The sequence below is a fragment of the Parasteatoda tepidariorum genome, chromosome 4 (genome assembly GCF_982258835.1).
Source record: "Parasteatoda tepidariorum strain Cologne lab strain chromosome 4, Ptep-v5.0, whole genome shotgun sequence".
NCBI classification, from domain to species: domain Eukaryota; kingdom Metazoa; phylum Arthropoda; class Arachnida; order Araneae; family Theridiidae; genus Parasteatoda; species Parasteatoda tepidariorum.
In genome coordinates, this window is record NC_141758.1 from 34,826,189 (window position 1) to 34,850,836 (window position 24,648).

At 32.3% G+C, this 24,648-nt stretch overlaps 1 protein-coding gene across 2 annotated transcripts in view; it reads left to right on the plus strand.

Annotated features, from left to right (window-relative positions):
- Nucleotides 1–459: 459 nt before the first annotated feature.
- The window catches only part of LOC107439034 (methionyl-tRNA formyltransferase, mitochondrial), a 28,628-nt gene continuing 4,439 nt past the window's right edge, over nt 460–24,648 (plus strand). The window contains exons 1-8 of one of the 2 annotated variants that reach the window (XM_071182132.2): nt 460–690; nt 2,580–2,738; nt 4,077–4,131; nt 7,585–7,733; nt 13,116–13,238; nt 18,911–19,019; nt 21,732–21,807; nt 23,444–23,535. In XM_071182132.2, the coding sequence (XP_071038233.1) occupies nt 686–690; nt 2,580–2,738; nt 4,077–4,131; nt 7,585–7,733; nt 13,116–13,238; nt 18,911–19,019; nt 21,732–21,807; nt 23,444–23,535 (768 nt within the window). In that variant the 5' untranslated portion in view covers nt 460–685. The remainder of the gene's footprint in view (nt 691–2,579; nt 2,739–4,076; nt 4,132–7,584; nt 7,734–13,115; nt 13,239–18,910; nt 19,020–21,731; nt 21,808–23,443; nt 23,536–24,648) is intronic. The other variant, XM_087160908.1, reaches the window with a different exon arrangement.

Below are 24,648 nucleotides of genomic sequence, written 5' to 3' on the forward strand. Positions count from 1 at the left end.
TTTTGCTTAGTGAAAGAGGGATAGTGTGGGATTCATGTAAAACACTGTTATTTATTATACCAGTTAGTTTTTTAAAAATTTAGATTTAATTACAGAATTATCGTTAAGGGGTTGTGCAAAACAAAAAAACAAAAGTAACAAAAATAATCATGGTGCGTGATTTATGACCATATAGTGGAAAATACCTAAAGAAATTGTGCTACAATAAACCCTTCAAAAATAAATAAAAAATCATGCAAATGAGCGATTACATCATGGTGATGAAGTTCTACATACCTGTTGCTTAATCAGGAGATTTTATTCCAAGCTGAAAATATTTAAAATGACCAATTCTGAGTCAGAGAAAATGAGTTCTTGTCGTTTCAAAACAAACATATATTTTTATTTTTAGCTGATGAATGTTCGAAAACACACAAAAGGGAAATCGCAATATCTATGGGAAACAGGGACACAGCACGGTTCGAACATTCTCCTGAAGTTACAGACAGCAAATATTTAATCAACTGATGTGAATTATTTAAAAAAAGGGCAGGATCTTCTTCATGTTGAAATTATGTTTCAAAAATTGAATATAAACGCGTGATTTCAGTCATTATTAAAAATTGTAGAGAACTTTGTAGTTAAAAGTCAAATGTAATAACGTCTGAAGTAAAAGAATAAAAGTGCGATAGATTAAAAAGGTGACATGAGGTAAAAAAGATTAATTTTAACAAATTAATTTAGTTGATTTAATTAAATTGTATTATCTATTCATTTTGAGCATTTTTATTGTTTAACATTTATCGGATGACTTGTTTATGTTTTGTATCTAAGTATTAATTAATGCTATTTATATTGTTTTTTTTATCTATTTTCGATTTGTTTTTATTTTAAAACGCGCCTTTTTTTTTTAAATATTCGGATTCTCGCTGTGAACTGATCGTTAAAACACTGTTCCCAGCAGATCACCGAAGTCAAGCATCAGTGTGCAGGTGGTTGATCACTTGGATCAGTATGCGATGGGACCGAGGGTGTGCGGTAGTGGTCCTCGTTAAACTGTTCTATCGTAAAGTGTTCGACTTCGCGTGCAGGTCGTCGGGCTACAGAAGTGGGGGTGCCATCCCCTTTGCATAGGATCAAAATTGTGATGGCATGTCTTCGGATCATCCTCAGGAATATTTCCCAGACCGTCGCCAATAGCCAATTGTGCAGCTCAATTCATTTGATTAACATCATAAATCTGCATTTAGTATATCATTACTTTATTGCATTATTAAGTTAAAATTTATTTTATTGCATTTTTTTTAACGAAACAACATATTTTATTTTTTTATTAAATGAATCTGGGTATTTTAATACACATAACATACATATTTTTCAATATACATGTCGTTCCGTAATAAATAATTTTAACCCGTTGTTACATGCTTAATATCCTTTTAAAAATCCTTCTGATAAAAATCCTTATCAGGAAGGGAGGCAAAAAAAGTATACACTTTAAGGTTTCCAAAATAATATTAGAGCATGGAAAAAGCAATGTCTAACTTTGCGGTTTCCATTTTTTTTCCTGGTTATCGAACCCTAAATGATGTAGCTTTTAGGCTCATTTTGAAACTGCGAATACCGAGAAAAGATTACTAATTATTTCAAAAATATTTAAAGTAACGAATAGTAATTTTTTTCATTGTTTTAAAGGTTTGAAATTAAATTTTATCTCACACGGTAAAAAAATTCTTGTAAAATTACAGTAGAGTATGGTAATAAAATTTCTGGTAACAAAAGAAAAACAAAAAAAAACAGCACAATTCTAGTTAATAAAACAAAAATATACGGTATTTAAGCCAAGTATTTAGTAATTTTTAATTTTATATAGTAGCAGTATACCGGAAATTCTGGTTCTCAATATTATATTTCTTATTAACATACATTTAGCAGAAAAAAAATACATAACTTAAATTTATTTAACCGTAACTTAAGTAAATTTAACCGTATAGCTGATTTTATGCTATGTTCAAAGGTGACATGATAAAATTACCAAATTTTACCACATTTTTCAAATGTTATGAAAAACCCTTTTTATTGTTAATTTTACTAAAATCATTACCAAAGTGTTGGTAAAAATTACCTAGATTTTTGGTTCAAGCAAAGAGAAGGGAATACGGTAAATTTTGCCAAGTTCTGGTAGTTTTGAGAGTACTTTTTTTCAGTGTAGGTAGTCGAATTTAAGAGCATCTGAATTTTATACATTAACTTAAAATAACCAAAATTAGTTCGATTGTGATTTTCGAAAAAAAAAGAAGAAAAAACTGTTCATTATTGTTGGAAACAATCATCAGAAACTGATTTCATTTATATTTTTAAAATTAAAAATTCGATTAGAAATGCTGATTCATTTTTTAATAATTACATATTCTTTTATAATTACATATTCTTTTATAATTTATTAATAAACTGAGTGGTCCCGATATCATGGTACTAACTCTAAGGGTAGATACACGACATTGCGACAATTATGTATTGTATTGTACTTGAGCTCACATTGATATATTCTATATCATTGGTATCTATTCATGTAAATATCGCATTCGTTTCATTTACAGAGTCTTTACACCATTGAAATTTTTTCGGAAAAACGTTTTGGCAAATTTATCAAACTTTCAAACAAGTATAAGATTCTTCAGTGCTGATATAAAGTGTTGGAGGGTACTTTTTTATGGTACTGAATATATTGAATGCTTAGAAGCACTGAATACTAACAGGTAATATTATTATCTTACTTTGATATTTTTATAAGTTATTTTCGAAAAAGATTTTGTTTTTGTAATGAATTTTTGCATCGTGAAATAGAATATTAGTCCCGTTTTGACATGGTTGCTGACATCACCCTTGACCTGTACTATTGAGGAATAACCAACTTACATTGGTTCTAAATTCTAGATTTTAAGGGAAAAATACGCACATATAGTTTCATATTCCTGAAAAGCTATACCAAGGAGTTCTCCGTTCTACGTTCAATGGAACTGAAACAAGTCAGTGTGTCCAGTGGTTTCTCAAAATCATTATAGTGGTAGTTTTTCGCAGCTCTGTTGCCAAAGAAAATAAAAAAGCCATAGCTTAGTCTTACACTTGAAGCAATGCGATGATCTTAAAGTATAACCTCGTCGTGAAGAATTATCTGGGAGTTAGAACAGACAAATAACTTAAATATTTTATGGTTTTTTTTAAAAAATCGCCAATTTGGTGACATTTTCCCACTTAGATGAAAATTATCAAAATCGATGCCGTATTGTCAGTTTTTGCAAATTTTTATGAACCCAGGTAACGCCGCATTAGAGTCAGTTTCTAAATATTAAAAAATTAGACCACAAACGGTTTTAATTTTTACAAAACTGTGGCTTTTCTCCATATTGACGTTTTGCACCGTTTTCAAAATAACCGTAGATAGAACTAGCTTCAGATAGGCTAAATTTGACCCAACAGTCATGACCCAACAGTCAACAGTTGCCAACTCACGTGCTTATTATTCGCTAAAAAGCGTAATTTCATATTACGTCAGAGCTTTCAAAAACAGCTTTAAAATGTAGAAACCACGCAAAAATCCGATAGTTGCTAGAATTATATAACTTTTATGGAAAAAATAATAGCTATGTAGGGAAACAACTTCGAACCACAGATCTGGGTATAATAATTGACAGTTTTTCTTTCTAGAAATTTCACAGCAACATCAGGGACTTGACATACTGTCAATTAAAGCAGAATATTTTTTTTCTCTCAATAAAAAATAGATAACACAAATAAAACAGACAATTTCTGTTACGGCCGAGTATTTTCGGGATACACAATTGCATTAAATAATAACCCGAAGTAAATCGGGATAATATGAGAAGCAGTTAAAATTTATTAGAAAATTTCGTTTGTTTTAAATTTTATCTAGTACTTTTCCAAAGTATAAATTATTTTCAAATCAAATCAACTAAACTTAGGTGTCAAAATACTTAGCATAATTTCTGTGACACTGCTGTGTTAAAGTGAAGTATAAACTACTTTAAAAATTCTGTTAATGTAGTTACTATAATTAATTATTCATTTCATTTTAGATTGTCCTCATCATCGGAGAGGATTGTTGAAAGTTTGTCTGTTGTTTGCAAGAATGTGAGTTTTTAATCGTAATTAGGGGAGTGTGGGGTAACCCCGCCCACAGTCAATTTCATATGTATAGAATTTTTTTTCAAGTCAATGGGCCATCGGACATTAATTGTTAATTAAAAAAATATTATTTTCAAAGTTTCAAGTATTTATGCAGCTGATAACATGGTAAACAATAGTTTACCATGTTATATAAATATAAATATGCAATAAATAAAATAATTTTGTGATAAAAATGATAAATTAGGTTTATCTATTGTCAATACATTGGTCATTTTCATTTACACCTGAAAAAACAGCCAAAAATCATAATTTTTGTAACTGGGCGGGGCTACCCGACACATTTTGAAAAGAGCTGAAAAACATGTTTTTTTAAATTTCTATTTTTTTAAGTTAAACTATTCTTTTTTTGGTTTATTCTTTTTGCAATATTCATTTGGATGATAAAACAATTGAAACATACAAAAATATTAATTATTACTCAATATTATGCAGAAATATAAGTAATACTCCTTAAGTGGGCGGGGCTACCCGACTCTCCACTATATCTTTCAAAAAGTAAAAAATTACCGAAAATTTAAGAAAAATTGAAAGAGATGGAGGGATTTTCAGTTCGCTGTATTCTGTTTAGGTAGCCAGTTATTTATCCTCACAATTAGTTACGAAGTTCAACGCTTTTTGCAATTCCAAATTAGTAATTAGTACTGAGATGTGTTTCTTGAATAGACATGTTTTTTTAGCAAGAACAATGTCGCTCATTTTGAGGACAAAAGTATTTCAGTTCAAATAGGTAAGCACGCAGCAGAGAAGAGTAATATCCAACCAAAAAGATTGCTTTCTATGTAAAAATCAACTACAGAAAAAAGTTTTAACTCATATCACTCACTTTAAAAAATCACTGTACGTTGACTTTAGATCAAAATTATATGCAGTAAAACTCGCTTATAACGGGTGCGAAAGCATCGCAATATTTGTCCGTTATAACTGAATTCTCGTAAAACCGGATTCGTAAAAAGTCATTGAAATTTGGTGGTAGTTTCGATCAAATTAATAAAGGGATAATAAGTAAATAAAAATGAAATGAGTTTCGACCACTTTTTACATTTATAGTCGCCTGTAGCACCCTTGGCAACAATGTTACCACAGGTCTTAAGAATTTTAAATTATGGTACTAAATATGTGTTGCTAATCGTAAGAATGTTATTTTTTAAGATATAGTTAAACTTCTTATACGGCTTTATTTTGTTTAACCCTTTCAAAGGCCGTGGGAAGTATACTTCCCACCACTTTTAATTTAGGTTTTCATTCGTTAATAATTTCAGCTTACTTGAAGTCCGTTTGAATAAAATTGGTAACCATTTGTTAGCTTAAAAAAACGTATAAAAGTTAAAAAAAATACATAATTCCTTTTGAAGTTTGTAGCATTTATAAAATTTATTTCATAAGTAAAGAAAAATAAAAGTCAATAAGTAATATATGGTCGTGTTAAATATATTTACCACCGAAAAAATTGCCTTTTTATAAACTAAATGGGGTTTTTCTTTCTTATATCAATTACTATTCTTAATACAATTTCAATTCAAAAAATACTTTAATTTATGTAAGAATTCTGCAATGCAATTGGAAATCTTTCAAATATGCCATATTACTCCTGGCTCGTACCCCCCAAACATCACTGGTACCAGAGCACCAGTCCAGGAGGTGCACTTAACATTCGGTGCAACCGCAAGGACCAGACTGCACTTACCAGGCTTATCAGCGGCCACCTTAAGTCCCTTTCTTTTGAGGGTAGTATTAAAATCTACCCTAACTGCCCCAGGTGCCACAACATGCAGTCTTCCCCCCAACATATCCTGGACTGTCTTGGTCTGGACAAAAGGGACATTCTTAATAACACACTTATGGTGGCCGACTTCCTCCGGGTGATGAATTTCATGGACATTATTTAGCCCTGCTAATTTTGGGGATAAGGAAGAAGAAGAAGAAGATGTAAGAATTAATAATAGGCACGTTACCCGAGTATCATGTGCGGTGAATTTTGAAAGGACATAACAATTAATACTTAAATATAGATAAAAATCAAGATTTCAGTCAACGCGTTGTATACATTTATTTTTCCCCGTTTTCATATCGAATGCTATTGCCATATAAAATATTATTGTATATTCACTATATAGGCTCCATTGAGTTAAAACTCAAATGGTCGTTATTGTGTCACTTGTAAAAAAGTGTGCAACTGGCCTGAGGGAGGCGCGCGATAATTTTGTTATATTTTCTTGGAGAATTATCAGAGATGCCAACTGCTCCGCTTTCTGGAATAGTTTTAATAAAGTGGTAGCAAATTATCAAGTAAAATTCGTTAGAGAAGAATAGTTAAAGCCTACTTTTTATAGAGTAACCAGTAGATTGATGCTTTAGCGTTGCATTCTATATGATACTTATAATTTTTGATATTTAGTGGTGAATTACTTAAAAGGAAAAATACTAAACTAAAAGTAACTTAAATTTCGCTACCACTGGAAAATACTATTTAGTTTCACTCACTATTCTACTGGGATTCGAAGTTGGCATCACTGAATTATGAATAATTTTGTTTTAAATATGAATTATTTAAAATGTAAGTCAAAGTGGTAGTCATGATTGAATATTTAAAAAAATTATATATATAAATTAAAATGAATAGAGTTTCTACCACATTTTACATATTTGGTTACCCGTGGCATCACCGACACATCATACTTGTCACATTTCGCTTTTCCAAATTTTTTGTAGTGGTAGTAAAAAGTAAAGTGAAAAATAAACTATAAAAATACATTCTTATGCAAAAGACAACGTGCTCATTTGAAAGTACATAAATTGACTTATTATAATTTCAGTTTTCTAAACAAAAGCATTCCTCAGTGTCTTGTTTCTCTCGTGTCTTTAAAGGTGACTTCATGAAAGTAACCCTCCTAAGAATATGGACCCTCCTATATAATTTATTCATTTGTAGAGATCGATAAAATTAATTTTATATATCGAAGAATCAGATCGAAAAGCAAAAGTTCACTATCACTTTTAATATAAAAATAAAATCTTCCAAAAAATCTTGAAGTACGGAATGACATGCTACATATGGCAAGTTATTAATCATTTAGATCCATTTTTGGAACATGTCTCTTTTTTAAAGTTTTAACTCAAATTTTTCATTCATAGCATTTACAATTAGAAAAACTGAATGTTCCTTCAAACCAAAAGTCATTTATTATATAAAATTATATATCATGTAATATTGATCTTGTTCTGGACTAAATCAGTAGTTGCATATTTTAAAAATCAAAATCAGTAGTCAACTGAAAAAAAATATCCATTTAATTTATATGCAAACTTTTTACCACGTGTTTCAAAAAGGCACTTTTTCCATTAGTTCTAAATAAGTTGGGCAGATAAACGGTTAAACTTTTTTTTTATGTGTTATAGATGGACTGCAAAGTTCAAAGATATGCAACAGAAAATAGCTTGACCATACACACATGGCCTTGCAGCATTCCTCCAAATACATATGATGTGGGAGTTGTGGACGGATTTGGACACTTAATCCCATCTTCATCCATACAAGCTTGCAAATAGTAAGATTAGTATACTACGTTTGGGTTTTCTCGTTGTATCTTTAACTCATCACATTTAAAACATTACAATGGTGATTTTAACACCATGCGGTCGGCATATATTTAGTGATAAGTTTACCATGTAACTGGTTCCGTGTAACTTGCTCCGCTTTGTAAAATAGTATTTTCTAGTGGTAGCGAAATTTAAGTTACTTTTAGTTTAGTATTTTTCATTATAAGTAATTTTTTCACCACTAAATATCAAAAATTATAAGTACGATATCAAATGCAACGTTATAGCATCAAGCGTTGGAATAGGATGTTATCCGGATATTTCTGATGTCATGCGATGGCTTGGGTGACAGATTGAAAATTTGATGATATGATACCTGACCAGATGTCGAGTGTTACACAAGGTGTCAGATTCTGAGCTCCGGTCAGCCCATTTGATGTTCCTGACGAGGAAAAAATTTTGATGTTTTGAGTTATTGATGTTTAATCCTTTTGGTGAGTAGTTCTTAATAATTCTCTCGAAATTATGTCTGGACGTGGCAAAGTTTGAAGTTCGTAGTTTAAAGTAAAGTGCACAAATTAAGTTTATTCAATTCAATTTTTAAAGTACTGCAAAATGAGTCTTCGACGTTGCGGACGTGGTGGAAAGACAAGCACGCCTACCGGGCGTCAAAACCTCAGTGACTCTACGACGGATGAGGAATCCACAGAATTCGACAACAAAATCAAATCACGCAATATGGCTACATATCAAAATCATCCACGTGGCGGAAAATGGCAAACCGAAAAGACTTCACGAGAACCAACGGTCAATGTGGAAAGCATGAGTCCAGGTGAACGAAAGTTATATGAAGAATGGATGGAAATGATAAGGATGACCAACGAAGAAATTGAAACAGCAACGAAAGAGCTCCAGGATTGCTCGCAACTCAAAACTCAACTTATGGAAACTCAAGATGCAGGCCAAAATTTAGAACAGAAAAGCGAAATGACAACCGATACAGAAAATATAGCTAAAAATAATGCAGAGCCTCCTACAAAAAAGCGAAAAAGGAAGAAGAAAAAGCAAAACAAAGTCAAAAATATTGAGGATACACAAATCATGATTACAGAAAGCACCTCTTCTTCACCAATAGATGCCGCCACCTCCTTGCTACTATCTGAAACAATAGTCAACTCTGACATAGCTCCACCCATGGAAGTTCCCAATGAAGAAACAGACACACCCATAACCTCTGCACAAGCACATCCAACCATACATATTAAAGTATTACTCCGTGGACTATCAACAGAATACAAAACAGATGAGATCTCCCATCAACTGGCAAAAACAGGCATTACAACTCATAAAGTCATACAGTTTAAGAGAAAAGTGGGCGAGGCCTATAGGCTCCTCCCACTTTTTCTCATAATTCTTAAAAATACAGTGCAAAATCATCAAATTAACTCCATCACCACTATTCAAAGTATTCCAGTCAGAATAGAGAGATTTAGGGGGGGGTCGTGGATCAATTCAATGTTTTAATTGTCAAGCATTCCACCACACTCAAAGATCATGCAACGCTGCCTCAAGATGTGTGAAATGCGCTGGCAATCATCGCTCCCATGAATGCAGAAAGGACAGACACACTCCACCAAAATGTTGCAACTGTAGTGAATCCCACACCGCAAACTACACTGGGTGCATAGCCCGTCCCACTAGGAAGGGCTCTCGCCCGATTCCCACAACAACAGCCGGTATGGCTCGCAGACTTGTCATAATAATAAAAGAACTGCAGGAACTCATAAAGAATGAAGAGGTACTCCAATTACTGCAAAGAATCATTAGAGATAATGCTCCATAATGTCATAGTCATGCCCAATTCCGGACTATTTATTCTGAACTCTTGCATTAGTGTAATATGTAGATTATCAAACTCTTCTTCAATGAAAAAAGTAAAACAGCTCAATTAAATTGCAAACTGTGTCCGATAGATGGCGACACCAATATTAAACAAAACTTCTGTAAATTTATCACATATCATGTTATATTTGTTTTACAACTTAAAATTACACAATTCTAACTTTATTCAATGCTAAATTGTCAATCGCATTTGCATATATTCTAATTTTACTCATAATTTATCATAACTTATGAATGCATCAAATTTAAATTCCATTCAATGCTAAAATATCAATTGTAATTGTTTATACATTAATTTAATTCATATTTTAATCACAACCTATGATTGCATCAAATTTAATACAATCAATGCTTAAATATCAATTGTGCTTTTTATATTCACGAAAATTTCTGATTATTGCATAAATCATGACTTATATTAAATATCAAATCATGTTTAATTAATCAAGCAAATATGCTTGATATTCTGTAATGCTACCTAAATGCTGCATAATTCAAAATGTTTTTTAATTCAACTTGTAAATACTTCATGATGAATGGGTTAGGGGCCGCTGCGCGGCCCAGGCACCCAGTTTTAGTTAAATAAAGAGAAGAGAAGAGCATCAAGCGTTGGTTCACTTAATATGGTACCCCTGGAAAAGTGGCCAACAGTTCTGCCTGTATGTAAGTTACTTTTCCGGCGGGCATTGAAAAAAGAGAAAAAAAATTGTGAATATTTTTTTTCTCCGATACCATTTTAGAACTGAAAAATACAACATAAGAAAATTTCTTATCATTTTGAAAATATTTATTCTATGCATTGAAAGGAATGCCAACTTCTCCTTATTCTATACATTGAAAGGGATGCCAATTGCTCCGCTTTCTGGAAAATATTTAATAAATTGGTAGCGAATAAAATAATAAAACTTATGGAATAAGGATAATTAGGCCTACTTTTTCAAAAAAATAACCACGAGATAAAATCCTTTAATGCTAACGTACATATTTTGGTGTCTGCTTTTCAGCATTTGCCTATTCAACACAGTTAAATGCCAGCAGACAAGACATTTGTTATAATAGAATTTTTCTAAAAGTAATGGTAGTTGTGATAATTTTGTCATTTTAATAAAATTATTTTCACAGTAATCCATTGAATACATTACTCAATACATTGTATACATTGCTCAAATGCATTGTACATTGAAAGAATACAATACATTGAAAGAAACTTAACTGGATTGAAGGAATTTAAATTTAAATGATTTTATTTTATTTTCTTATTTTATAATCGTCGTTGAATAGCCGATCAATTTTTGGGTTTAAGACTACTGATGTTCAACTCTGTAGCCTTTTAATATTGAATCCAACCCAGAAGACAAGGGAACTCCTGGATCAAGTATTGGGAAAAATTTGCCTTCGTGGTGGACTTTTTGATGGAACTAACCCGCATTTGCTTTACACGGAGAGGAAAACCATGAAAATATCTGATGGTTAGCTTAACGGCAAGGGGACTCTAGCCCATGATCCGTCTACCACTGAAGATATTTTACGTCTGCACTGTGGTAGCTGAAAGCTGGATACAGAATTCGTATCGACCAGCCATCACTGGGATTCGAACCCGCGTCACCTCAATGGAAGGCAAACTCTCTATCCCCTGAGCCATCACGGCTCAAATTTAAATGATTGCTGAGTCCGATAAACATCCAGTTGCTTTGATGAGACTACCACTTACGCATTTTTGGCAGAACGACTGAAAGCCCTTTGTTATGGTATACTTTTCTAGAGTAAGCTGACAAAAAAAATTGAACTTGAGTTTCTTCCATAACAGAATTTCTATAATAACATTCGAAAACTCTTCTCTTTATATTTTCAACTATTTAAGAAAATATTTCTGTCATTAAAATTTCTTAGAGAGATTCCCGTTCTAAGAATATTAAATTGGAAAATTAAAGTATAGTTAGTGTTCAAATGTCCATTTACATAGAAATTTGACTACCGGCTCTTTTAGTTTTCTGAGGGTGCTGGTCAGCTTATTCTATAGGAATAATTTTTCTTTTTGAGATTTAAAACAATGCAAGTTATTTTTCTCCTATATCAGCTTTTACCAAGAACTATGCCTATATCAGAATCAAGAACTGTTTAATCATATTACTGCATTTTATATTCTTTTTGTAACGTAATGTTGTGTGTACAGCGTTCGTACGCACCTGGATAAAATTTAAAAACTGGCATCAATTTTATTTTTATAAAAAAGTTGAAAATGTAATATTGACTTCAACTATCTAATTGCAATTTTTTCCAGAAATGTATGAACCCTAGTTTAGTAATTGCAGCTCTTCTTCTCAAGCTGCTTGGAATTTGACTGCTATTGAAATAAGCTGCTTATAAGAACTGCAGCTTATTTCAATGAATGGTATCAAATCTAAGAATTGGACACTGGTTTATGTTTCACCATTGTTTAGAAAATATATTATATTCTCAGAGATGCCAACTTCCCTGCTTTCTGCGATGGTTTTGATAAATTGGTGGTGAATTAAACAGTAAAACTTGCAGAATAAGGATAACTCCGACCACTCTTTAAAAATGTTACCACGAGATATCTGTAACAAAATTGAATTTCATACGAAACTTTGAATTTTTGACATGTAGTGGTGGAAAAATTAGTTAAAAGGAAAAACACTAAACTAAAAATAACTCAAATTTCGTTTCTGCTGGAATATAACTTTTTACAAAGCGGGGCAAGTTGGCCGCTCTGTATTCTACTAAACTGTTTTCAACATAGATTAGTTTTGATTTTGAAAAGCCGACAAATTTCGTGGTAAAAAGCGCTACATAGCAAACACGTTAGAATTAAGTGCAAGTAGGCTGTAGGCCAAAGAATATAGAAAGGAGAAGAAGTCCAGCTCTTAGAATACGAAGCTAACGCAGGGAACTGCTCGGTGCGGTATGCTATACCCGAAAAACAACTTACAGGGCGAACAACATACTCAGACATACCAGAGCATCATATGTCCTAAGGTTCAGCGCATGCGCAGAAGAAGCAAAGTGACGGGAGGTACAGAAATGGTTGTTGGACAACTCTGCATGTATGGTTGTGTATGCTGTTTCCCGCCAGCCTCCAGCTCTTCCTTTCTATATCAAAATATGTTAGCAGATTTAATCAACATGGATGATATAAATTGTTCGAAAAGAAATATCTTAATTAATAGAATAATACTGTTTATTATAGTGCAAAAATGCAAGTGCATGTTTTTCTCTACCCTAGTTATAGCTGAGAGGAGAGAAGGGTGAAAACCTGTTTCAAGAATCTCTGCGGTGCATCTAATTGTTGCTTTTTCCTTCATACACAGGGACCTTACAAAGCCTAACGGCACCGGCTTACATTATGTTTATTGAAGCTAGCCTTCTTCTCTATGTATATTCTTTGGTCGCAGCTTTGGTAATGCCAAAAGTTTGTATTTGCACTATTTGATGAAAGATTATATTATTAGCACCTTAACGTTTTACAGTGGAATGATCAATTTGCATCCAAGCTTGCTACCTCGGTGGAGGGGAGCCGCCCCTATTCACCATACCATTTTAAATGGAGATGGTGAAACTGGTGTAACTATTATGCAGATTGCTCCAAAAAAGTAAGCCAAGAAATTAATTTCTCACAAACATTACAAACTACACTCTTACGAATTACAGATATTTTATTCTATATGCATTGATATTTAGTGATGGTGATTTTATTCGTTTAAACTACTACTAAATTTTTTTCATTACCTAATTCTCATTTTGGTTAAAATTCTTCAAATTTCTCAAGGCTTTTAGGCCCCGCAGGGGACTTTCACCTTTTTGCTAAACTGTAATAAAGAAGCGTATCACACAAGCCTTTGAATTATTTAGAAGTAGTGATGAGTAAAAATCCTATAAATCGAATTTACTAAATAAAGAATCATACATTAAAAGACTGCCTCTCGAAAATATTTATCCGCTGTCCGGAGCAAGTGGGCATATCTGTCAATATAAAAGTTTAATGAATCAGCTTGTCACAACCTTGAATAAACTGCAAAACATGGCTTATACACACCTGGAAAAAATTAAAAAAAGTTGTAGTAATATTAATATAATTGTTTTTAATATTATTATGTTTGTAACTATCACAATAATTTATTTTTTTAAGTAAATATATATAGATCCTAAGGTGTAAGATTTGAAATTTTCAGGGTTGCCACGAAAAAAATATAAATTGAAAAAAATTAATAAAGTAATGCCAGTCATTGACTATTAGGTCATTAGGCTTCTAGCTCTCCAGTACTTCTTAACTATACAGTCAAAGTCTTTTAGTGCAGAGCACGTGTCCAAATGCGCAGAAATCATGGCTTGTCCGGAGTTGCATAAAAGACAATCTTATGAAGTAGTCAGCTTGAGGTTAAATGAGAACGTATCATGTCCGGTCAAAAGTCTAAACATGGCTACTGCAGTAGCACGGGGTGAATCTGGAACACTGTGAATTCCACAGAGCACATTCCAGGACTTATATGTTGCAGCGTGAGATGCCAAATAATGGAATGATTGTTTGAAGATTTTTTTTTTATTTGAAGTTTGGCGAAATTAAAGGACAAATCTCTGCACGATATCTGAAGAATATAAGTTCCTTTTTTGGCCAAAAAGTCAGCCATTTTTGCCAGTCAGGCATTTTACAGAGCCAGTCACAATGGGATGGGACCCATTGAAATGCAACACTTCCCTCAATTCTCTTCAGCTCAAAACAAGGGAACTGCTATTTTCTGGATTGCTTGGTCACAGCTTTCTCAGCACGGGTAAAATTTAAAATTTTATTAAGAAATGTCAAGATTAGTTAAATTTTTTATAGCATGTTTTTTCGATTAGCTTTTAATAGTGCAAGGGAAGTTTTTGTTTTAAATTTAAATAATTTGAAATGTAAGTCATAGTGGTAATTACGAATAAATAATTAAAGATATGTGATGAGAATTTTTACTTTTTTAGTTGCCTGTGGCGTCCATTAATTTTATTTCGTTATCGGAGGCTAATATGAAGAAATTTTCTGTTCCTTTAACAAAATTGATACCAATTATTAATTTTTTCCTGGTGCTTACGAATCCTGTAAAATTGCAGCCCAAAAAACTTAAAATTGAAATCTTTTAATCTTAGTTTAATCAATCTTAATATGTTTTATTTAGGACCGTGGGGCCGCATCTGCTCATAAGGATAATTCTGTCCTGTTGAGGAGAGTAATCTTTAAATCGTTTTCTCAGGTTATTTTTAGACTGAATTTTTTTCAACATGCTTCTTGATTTACTCTCTTGCTTCAAATGTAATTTCTATTTCATTTTGAATCTTTTTCTAGTTTTATTTCTCTGTTTTTTCTATAGAAATTTAATTTTTTTCAAAAATATGAGTCAAGATAAAATTGGGCTAGATTAAAATGTTTGCAGTCTATACTTAAAAGAAAATACGCTAAATAATAGCCGCGTGAAAAATATTGCTCAATCAGTACCTCTTCCTTGAAGTAGTAATATAATAGGGTAAGTAGTAAGGGAAAATACAAGCTTTTAGTTTTTTCTTCAACTATCCACTCATTACGTTGCTTCACCTCCAATTTAAGTAATCATACAAGCTGTTCAAATAGTTATTTTAAAAATTAAATGGTTTTGAAGAAGGCTGGCACCTGTCTTCGCAAAGATCTGTCAAAGGCACGTGTCAGACTATATTCTGAAAAAATAGTACTTAAACTCTGAATAAAAACTATCGTATGATCAACTGATGAACCATACGATAGCACTTAGTCGTATGGTTCATCAGTTAAATATTCATTTAAAAAATTATAAAAAAATTATTCTAAATATCGTTATTTAAAAATAAATATATAAATAAAATGATTATTCTAAACATCGACTTCTAAAAATTTTTTCCACAGTCTGGAAAAATTTTGTAACAAAATTCTTCATTAGACGATTGGATATTTTATAGGTTTTTATTAAGTTTTGTTTTTTGGAGATTTGAGTTGGATAGTTCTTACATCCACCCACATTCCTTTAATTTAGTAATAAATTTTTTTTTTTTGGTTGCAAGGAATTAAATAAAACATTCTGTTTTCTCTGGATTTTTTTACCGATTTTTAAAATTTTTCCAGACCTATACTTTACGCTTTGTATTGTGTTTAGGCATTTGGATTTCTAAGTTTGCATATTTCATGCCTTGCCAACTTAGCACTATTTCTTGCAGTTGCAGAAATGTCAACCCGGAACGAACTTATAACCATAGACCTGCCATAGCTATAAGGCTAGAATGCACGTGCCTCCCCTGTAATTTTCCAAATCTTAAGGATACTAGTAATCCAATTACCTAAACAAATGTAAATATAATTGTTTGCCGTAATATGGAAGCACTTTTATAGATGGTGTTTTCGACACTAGGGAGCGCTGCAAGCTGTATGCTACTTATACTTCCGGGTTACTGATTCCGGTGTATTTTAGAGCCATATGGCTCACAACTTGATCATTGTGTTTTAAGATTCTTGCAAACGTGGTATTTGAATACTTATTACTAGAGCCCGGATTTTGATGACCTAAAAAGTCTCAACTAATGCCCTTAAAAAGTGCAAAAAATGCCCTTAAAAAGGGCAAAAAATGCCCTTAAAAATCCAAAAATTGCGCAAAAAATGCCTTAAATAAAGTAAAAAAATTGAATTAAAAAATGTTTTGCTCTTTAAAATTATTATGAGTCATTTAAAAAATATAAAGCAATGCAATACTTGTTCTACGTTCATTAAAGTTTGAAAAATTTGTTTTATATCCTAAAATAACAAAAAAAGGAAAATATATTGACACCAAAATATTTTTATTTTGTATAGAAACTTTAATGGATATAACAACTTCCATCTCATAATATTACTAAATATCAGAATTACATTGGATTATTAAATGTTTTTTGATAATTTGAAATGTAAACGAGCGTCTCTTGTCTGAAAGTAAATTTTCATTCCTGCAGAAGCTTCTTTCAACGTCTACTGATGTTTTAAGTGCGTACTTGAAAAAGACGGTCTCACTTACTGACAATTTTTCGTCAATTTGAAAAGATTTTGCTTTACCTGTTAATATTCTATAGATTTTCTTCATTGTTTGGAAGCCAGTGTAATAATGAATATTGATGAAAAATAATAAAAATTGGAAAAAATTAACAAAAAACTTTAAAAAATGCATTAAAATGCAAAACACGCCCCAAAATTTAAAGAAAAATGCCCTATAAATCTAAAAAAATGCTCTAAAAGACAAAAAATGTCCAAAAATGCAAAAAAATGCAAATGTCATCAAAATCCGGGCTTACTTATTACTAAACTTAATCTTACTCCTCGAACAATATGCTAACACTAACGTAAGATGGTGCACAGCTTGCAACACGGACAAACAGTAATAAACAAATGGAGAGAGGCCAAATCAATACTGCCAAAAAAGCGAGTTATTCAAAATCTAGCAACCATGTCACCTTTTTTTAACAATATATCTCTAAATAGCTAAAACAAATTTTCACTTCAAACTCAACAGAATTCCACAATAACATTAATATCTTATGAAATACTGCAGATTTGAGCTCAGAATTTATCTAATTTATTTCCTTTATTGAAAACAAAATGATCCGTTTGAAAATATCGCCTCGCAGAATAACATGTAGTAAGCAGCTGCAAACTTTCCAACCGGAATTAGAGCAGGCATACAGCTCGAGATTGTTATTGTTTACATTTCTTCACACACCATCCGTACAAACTCTCCATAAACAATCTTTCTTTTAGCAATTTAACATGGCTAAACTGTTGGTAAAATTTGAAAGATCATGCTTGAACCACTTTGAAATTCGGATTGATCAAAATGAGGATAAGAATTTAATAACTTTATTTTAGCATTAATATCAGCAAGTTTGAAATCATTCCACTGGATTTAAATATTTATATAAAAATGTTTGTTTTTAATTATATTGGAATTAAAAAAAAGATGCTTTTAACTTCCTACACTCACTTTGGTCGATGCAGGTTTAGCATGGGTAAAAGTTGGCAGGGTAGGGTCGATAGGTGTTTTATTTGCGTCGTCGCACTAGAGCTGCACAACGGGCAATTGGCGACAGTCGTGGAAACATCCCTGAGGATGATCGGAGGACATGCCATCCCGATTTGTGAGGTTCCTTCCTCTATTTAGACATGGACTTGAAGGGGAAAAGAATTTTCCGCAGATCCCTGTACCAATGGTATTGCTCAGCGACGGACCATAGGACTTTCGATTCCCCAGATTTTATGACCACGTCTATCGCATGTGCTCAGAGGATCTTAGTTGTTTCGAGGATCGAACCCCGACTCCTCCGGAACAGTGTAAGATTCTCTACCCTCTTGGCCACCACTGCCCTTATGGGTAAAAAGGACACCATTTCTAAAAGCGTCAAGCACAATTTTTAAAATTGTGGCAATAGTTTTTCCATGTAAAATCTTCGAAAACATTTGCTGATAAAAATATATTGTTTGCATAGATTTAGTATAGAAGTGTTTCAATATTCTTGTCCAACCCTTGAATCTGTGACTTATTTTTCATCCACACCACAGGCACTTTCTCTTCTTTTCAATTTGCATGAGTCAAGAACTCTAGATTATACTAATCAAATCGGCAAATGCAAAATCGGATAAATCAAATCGGCAAATGCAGCTTCGGCAGTCGGTCTAATTTACAGACTATTTTAATTTCCTAAAGATATTTGAAGAGTTAAGGAGATGAAGCATGTTAATGGCATTTTCAAGGGTATTTATTATTCAGAGGAAATAACTAAAGAGGTTATGTCAACGATTATTGTAACAGAATTGCTTTTGCTTTCACTTTATATTTAACATAACCAGACCGAATTAGTTTGGAGTATGCTTGCATGATTTTTTATTTTGAACAAGGTTGCGGTAAATTGAATCGGGCAAACTGAGCAAAAAAACAGGGAGCCAGCCTTCTAATAAATCTAGATTTGTTTAGATATCTCTTTTTTAATTACCCTGATTGGAACCACACTGAAAATGTCAATTACACGTTTCCTCTCTTATTAATAAGCAAGGTAAATGCGTGAATGTAAGATAAATTGCAAGAAGGAAATAATTGAGTTACCAGTCTTCATCTTTTTGAAAAATGTTTACGGAAATGACCAACGGGTCAGTGGGTTAACAGCATTATAAAAAAAAATATTAGAAGAACTTATAGAAAATTGGTTAGTTAGTTGCTGAGTTAAAAAAAGTAATGTTTCGAGTGATATTTGGAACCTTCTTGTTTTTCAGATTTGATGTTGGAAATATTTTGTTGCAAGAAACTTATAAAATACCTGATCCAGATAGAACAACAGTAGAAGAATTGACGAAAGTATTGAAGAAAAAAGGAGCTGAAATGGTAATAAGTTAGACGAATTCCCGGCCTGCCAGCTACCACGCTTCTTGAAAAATATTTTTTTCAGTGGTAGACATTTAAATACCGAAGATTTCAGAATTTCTGGCAATTTGGCTAACATTTTAAACGCCTCAATTAATTCAAAGAATTGGAACTAAGTTGAGCTGCATATGAACTTCTAAATTATTTATGTTTAGTGGTGTAGAAAATAAGTTTATATGAATAAAAAACAATATCGTAAAACATAAACATAGTAAACCACTATTAAGACTTTTTACAAAAAGAGTAGAAAGTTGATAGCCCTGGAATTGTGTTTTAATATATGTTCTAAAATGCGACAGACAAATTCTGGGGATAGGGGGAGGGTGATAAAAGGCACCAAAATTATAAAAACCATTTAGAACACGGTGTTACAAACCACGTTGAGAAGGGCATTGCAGGCTCTGAATCTGACGACGAAGACGAAAAGTGCAAGCAAATGAGAAAGTTTCTACATCGTCTTATAGTTTTGGGGCAGAAAAACAAAATGTAAATGCAGAAAAACAAATTTTTAACTATGCAAAATAATTTATTTCATTCATAGTCTCTCTTCTTTATACACGACCAATTCTTTTCATTTTTCTAAATCCATGGAATTGGGTTTCTAATAAACCTTTTATGAAAGAGATAATATATTGGAAAAATAAATTTAATTTAACTTTATTCACTTCTTTTTGGATAGGAAAAATCTCTGAAATTTTTAAACGATGTTGTAAAAAAATTTTCATCATCATTTTTACTTGAGTTAATCTGCGATAGTTAACAACACAGATTTTTCAATACTCTTTAAGAAATTGAGAATTATCAAAAGGACCTTCTATCTTTTTGTCTGCGCATTTTACAGACAAGTTTCAATTGTAAAATATTAAGTTGAAAATATAAAATTTGCCGCAATTTGGGTTTTTACAGCTTCCGGATTTTATAGTGGAAAATGTGCAATTTTCTGTTAAAAATCATAATGTTTTTTTGTTTTTAAACTTCGAAGCTTGTGGTTTGTGTGTATAAATATTATTTTGCTCAACCGAAGCTTTCAAAATATTAGTTTTATACCAAATTACATCTTATAATGGCATCCTAAAAGATTCCTTTAAAAAGAAAAAATCCCCATGTTAATAAGAAACACTTCCATACTACATTTTACCAACAACATTAATACCAGGCTGCAAAAGTAATCGATATATATATGAAAAACACTTATACAAAAAAAGTGATAGTTTATTCATACTGGATATTTCTTTCTCTTTATGACACTTAGACTTTAGAAAAGAATTCTCCTATGATATTCAGGGCTGATAACTTTCTATGCTTTCTTCTAATGCAGAGGTTCCCAAACTTTTTTTTTCTCGTGGACCACTTTCAAAGTTTTACTAATTTTGTCAGACTGCTACATTTCTACTGCATTCCCAAAACTCCTTAAAAATATCACCCTAAATTGGGGATGTTAAGAAGAAAAAAAAAGTAGCACATTTTCTTGTGTCCTATTTATTAAAATAATACTTGTGGTTATACAAAATTATAAACATTTATTATTACAAACAATTGACAAAAAATAAACAATGAACTCTGAAATGTAAATCAAGAATAAAAAATAGTCATACTTTTAATGAGACAGATGTACTTAATGAATTGACAGCAAATAATCAATATTTGGCTTCAGTTTTGTACGAAGTAATCTCAAATCTCCCCGTTCTGTGATGTTCAACCTGCTCCTTTTTTTTGTCAACAGGTTGGAAACGGCACTAAAACTTCTTTCGACAAGATATGACGAGGGAAACGCTATCAAAAATTTTCTCGCAATTTCCCACACCCCAGGATATTTTTCGGGGATTTCTGTCTGCAGCCAAAATGTTTGATAGCCTTTTTTAAATTTCACCTTCAGTTCCTCGTTGGTGCTGAGCTCAAGTAGCTCCTCTTGTAATACCACATACGCCTGTTCCGTTTCATCAAATGAGGTTATGATCCTTGGTGATATTTCCAACGTCAGAAAATCTTCAAATCTATTTTTGAAGTCATCGTGCAGGGTATTTAAATGCGAGCGGGCGCACGGGCGGCACTTTGCAAGTCTCGACATGTGGTGTACACTTGTATTATTATCTATTCAATTTTGTGTTTGAACTGAGTATCGAATATTTTTGAGTACCTACCTAGTGAATGATGCTACCTGCCTACGTTGATAGGTAAATCCAAGCCAAAAATTTTGTTCTTTATTACGAAAACCAGAAAATTTTTCGTGGATCCCCACTTACAACTTGTGAACCCTTGTTTTCTTTTCACGTCTACGTGGACCCCCGTGTGGTCTCCTATGGACCCCTGGGGGTCCACCTGGACCACTTTGGGAACCCATGTTCTAATGGTAACTCAGATTATGTTTTAATGCAACGATACGAACTGCTCCGAATTCGACAAAACATTTTTAAGAAAAACGGTAGCGAATTACAAACTACAATTTGCTTCCATTTTTTCTTTTTTTGGAAAAGTTGCCCACAAGCAATAATATGCGAAAGTGCTTTGAAAAAACACTGCTAAGCGATGTCGCCAAGTGTATGGGGCGTCCATAGTTAATATTGAAGTATTCCAGTCTTGAAATATATGAATAGTACTCCTGATTATTAGGATTTTATTTATTCTGTCTTAAAGTTTTGGTTTCCCTTCATTATATGAAACTTTTCCTTGTAGATAATGCGAACTTTGAAGGATTTACCAAATTCCATTAATTCAAGTTCTCCTCAGCCTGAAGAAGGTGTGACATATGGTATGTTTATTATAAAGTAACTAAATTTATTTGTTAGATTACGCATGAAACTATGTAATATATACGTTTGACATATTAATCGGAAGCCATTTACATTATATTTAACTACGAGTCATTCGTTATTTTAGTATAGAAGAATTAGTAATAATAAAATTACATAGTATAATTATAAATTATTATGTAGAATGTTCTGTAGTGACAGCACTTTATATGTTTATTCAGAATTCTGCTCGAAAAAGTATGTACAATAAGGGATTCAAATAATTATTCAATGTAATAGCAGAGCTGTCAGCTGCAACACTATTGACAGAATATTTTAGATTGTGGTAGACAATTAAAAACTAAAGCTCTCAGATTTTTCAGCCATTTTGCTAATTTTTTATGAGCTTCACTACAATAAAAGTACAAACCATTCAAGTATTTTCGGAGAGCCTATCCTAGGCGGATATCTGCTCCTTCATCGAGTTTAGGTGAAAGGAAGGGAGGTGCGGTACTTAACATTTGTTAAATCGCATGTAAATACAATTAGGAAATCAAATCTGGGTTAAATATAAGGCGCAAAGAGTACATAAGGTAATAAAAACAATAAGATATTTACAAAAGAAAAGATATTTGCAAAATTTACAAATGGGGCGGTAGCCGGGCTTCATTGGTGCAGAGAGGAGAGTTTGTCCAACAATGAAAGTACTTTAAGCGGCGTTTTATATGAACTTTTGAATAATTGAAAAATAGTGGTCTGAAAAATAACTTTAAATTTAATTTACGAAACAAAGAATAGTACATTAAAACATATACTTGGCTTCCCCTTGAATTTTTTTTTCAGAAAGCGTAGAAAGTTGGCAGCCCATGCAATAGCGCTCTTTAAAAAGTACAGTTCTTTTTAACAGAAAAAAATGATAGTATAAGTTATCTATTATTAAGATTTATGTAGCAGAAACAAGATATTTCTGTCTACCATAACATGTTAATTAAATAAATATTAATATTTGAATCTTAAGTTAAACCACTGTGCTTTGATTAAAACAAAAGTGACAGGTAACAGAAGGGGATATTCATTGAATTTAAGCAAATGTGTTCTAATATTATTTTCCTAAAAGTGATTTTTTTAATATTAAATCATTGTGACTGGGCACTAATGGGTAAAGCGAAGAAGAAAAATAATATGAAAATCTGCTGAATCGCTAATGAGGAAACCGAGGTGAAAAAAACACTAATTACTTGTACTTCATATGCATTTTCTTTACTCGTAACATTAGCTATAGTTTGTTTAAAATAAGGACTGCATTAGACATTAGTCTGGATTCGTGGCGGTGACTATGGTAACGAGATATAATTATTTCAAGTAAGGGTGTGAGGTCTCTATTTAGGACAGGTTTTGGTTTGGGTCGGCGAGAAAGAGGGAATCTTTTTCTTCGGTCTATTGTGTTAACCTTAGAATAAAGTGAAATTACCCTTCCTAAAATGCACTATTCTTGTTTCCATGGCAGAAAAGGGGCCTCAGTCTTTGTGGTGGGGGGAGTTCTTACAGTTGACAAACTATATGTATCCCCTTGAACAATTTTGTAGTATTGCTGGCATAGAATTATATTTCAGAGATCAAATGAATTTCATTGCTATGAATAATTTCTTTCTACAGCTCCAAAACTTGAAGCTTATCAAGGTTGTGTTAACTGGAATGAGGATACAGTGGAATTAATACAGCGAAAACTAAACACATTTAAGGACATTGTGAGTTTAATTTCTTATCTTTCTTCTTATTTTAGTCTTATTTACAGGGCCTGATTATCGCCTAGGCCCAATAGGCACGGGTCTAGGGCCCGCACTTTCTGGGGGGCCTCAAATATTAGTAAAAAGTCCACAAAATTACCTTTTTTTAAATATTGAAAGAAACAGTTTTTTCTCATAAAAAGCATTTTTTTTTATTTCAAATTTTCTTTATATTGTGATAAACCACACTCGTGTAAACATAGCACTTATCAAATTCGAAAGTACAGCTGAATTTTAGTTGGTGCAATTTTTACTCTAACGGCTTAAGCAATTGCAACGAGAATGCAAATTCGCTAAATCTCTTATAAATGATTAGCGTCAACAAGAACTAAAAGCTTATTCTTAATGAATATGCAAAGCTGTCGATGGAAGGCTACAATCTTTAAAATAATTCAGCTAATCAGTGACTTTTAGCAAAAATCTCCGATTTCACTTGTTTGTAGTCACCAAACTTTTTTTATTTTCTCACCTTTTATATTTTGCCTTAATATTTAGTTGCGTAAACTTTACCTTAGAAAAAAATTTTTCAACTGTCTGCTTTCAAAATTTTTTAGAAAGTTTCTTTTGAATCATGCAGTTCAATCGATTCTTTTTATTGTTAGGGCCACTCTTCAGAAATTTCTTTTTGAAATATTTTGTTAGAAGCCAAGAAACTTTTACGGACCTTGGGCCTGAATTTGTTTTAACACGTTCACGCCGGGTGTTGTGCCTGAAAGCGGGACGGAAAAGAAAAAATACTGGTAGAAGAACTATTTCAATATTAGATAATATTCGGGAGGAGTTAATCTATTTTCAACAATAACATTTCACTGTGAGGAAATTTATCACGGCGAAGAAGCAATTCAATGTGAAAATTGCATCCGTTAAAAACAATTGGTAGTTATGGTAGATTTATTATTGCCGGAATAAAAACTAAATAATGAAATTTATTTGTTACCAGTTTTTACTCCGGTGAGCCGCCCGATGAGACAATCTCATACCTGCCAACTTTTAATCCCTTCCATTATTATTTTTCCCAGTGGTATTAAAATGGAATTAAAACTTCAATTTTAAGCAAACAAATACGTTGTATTT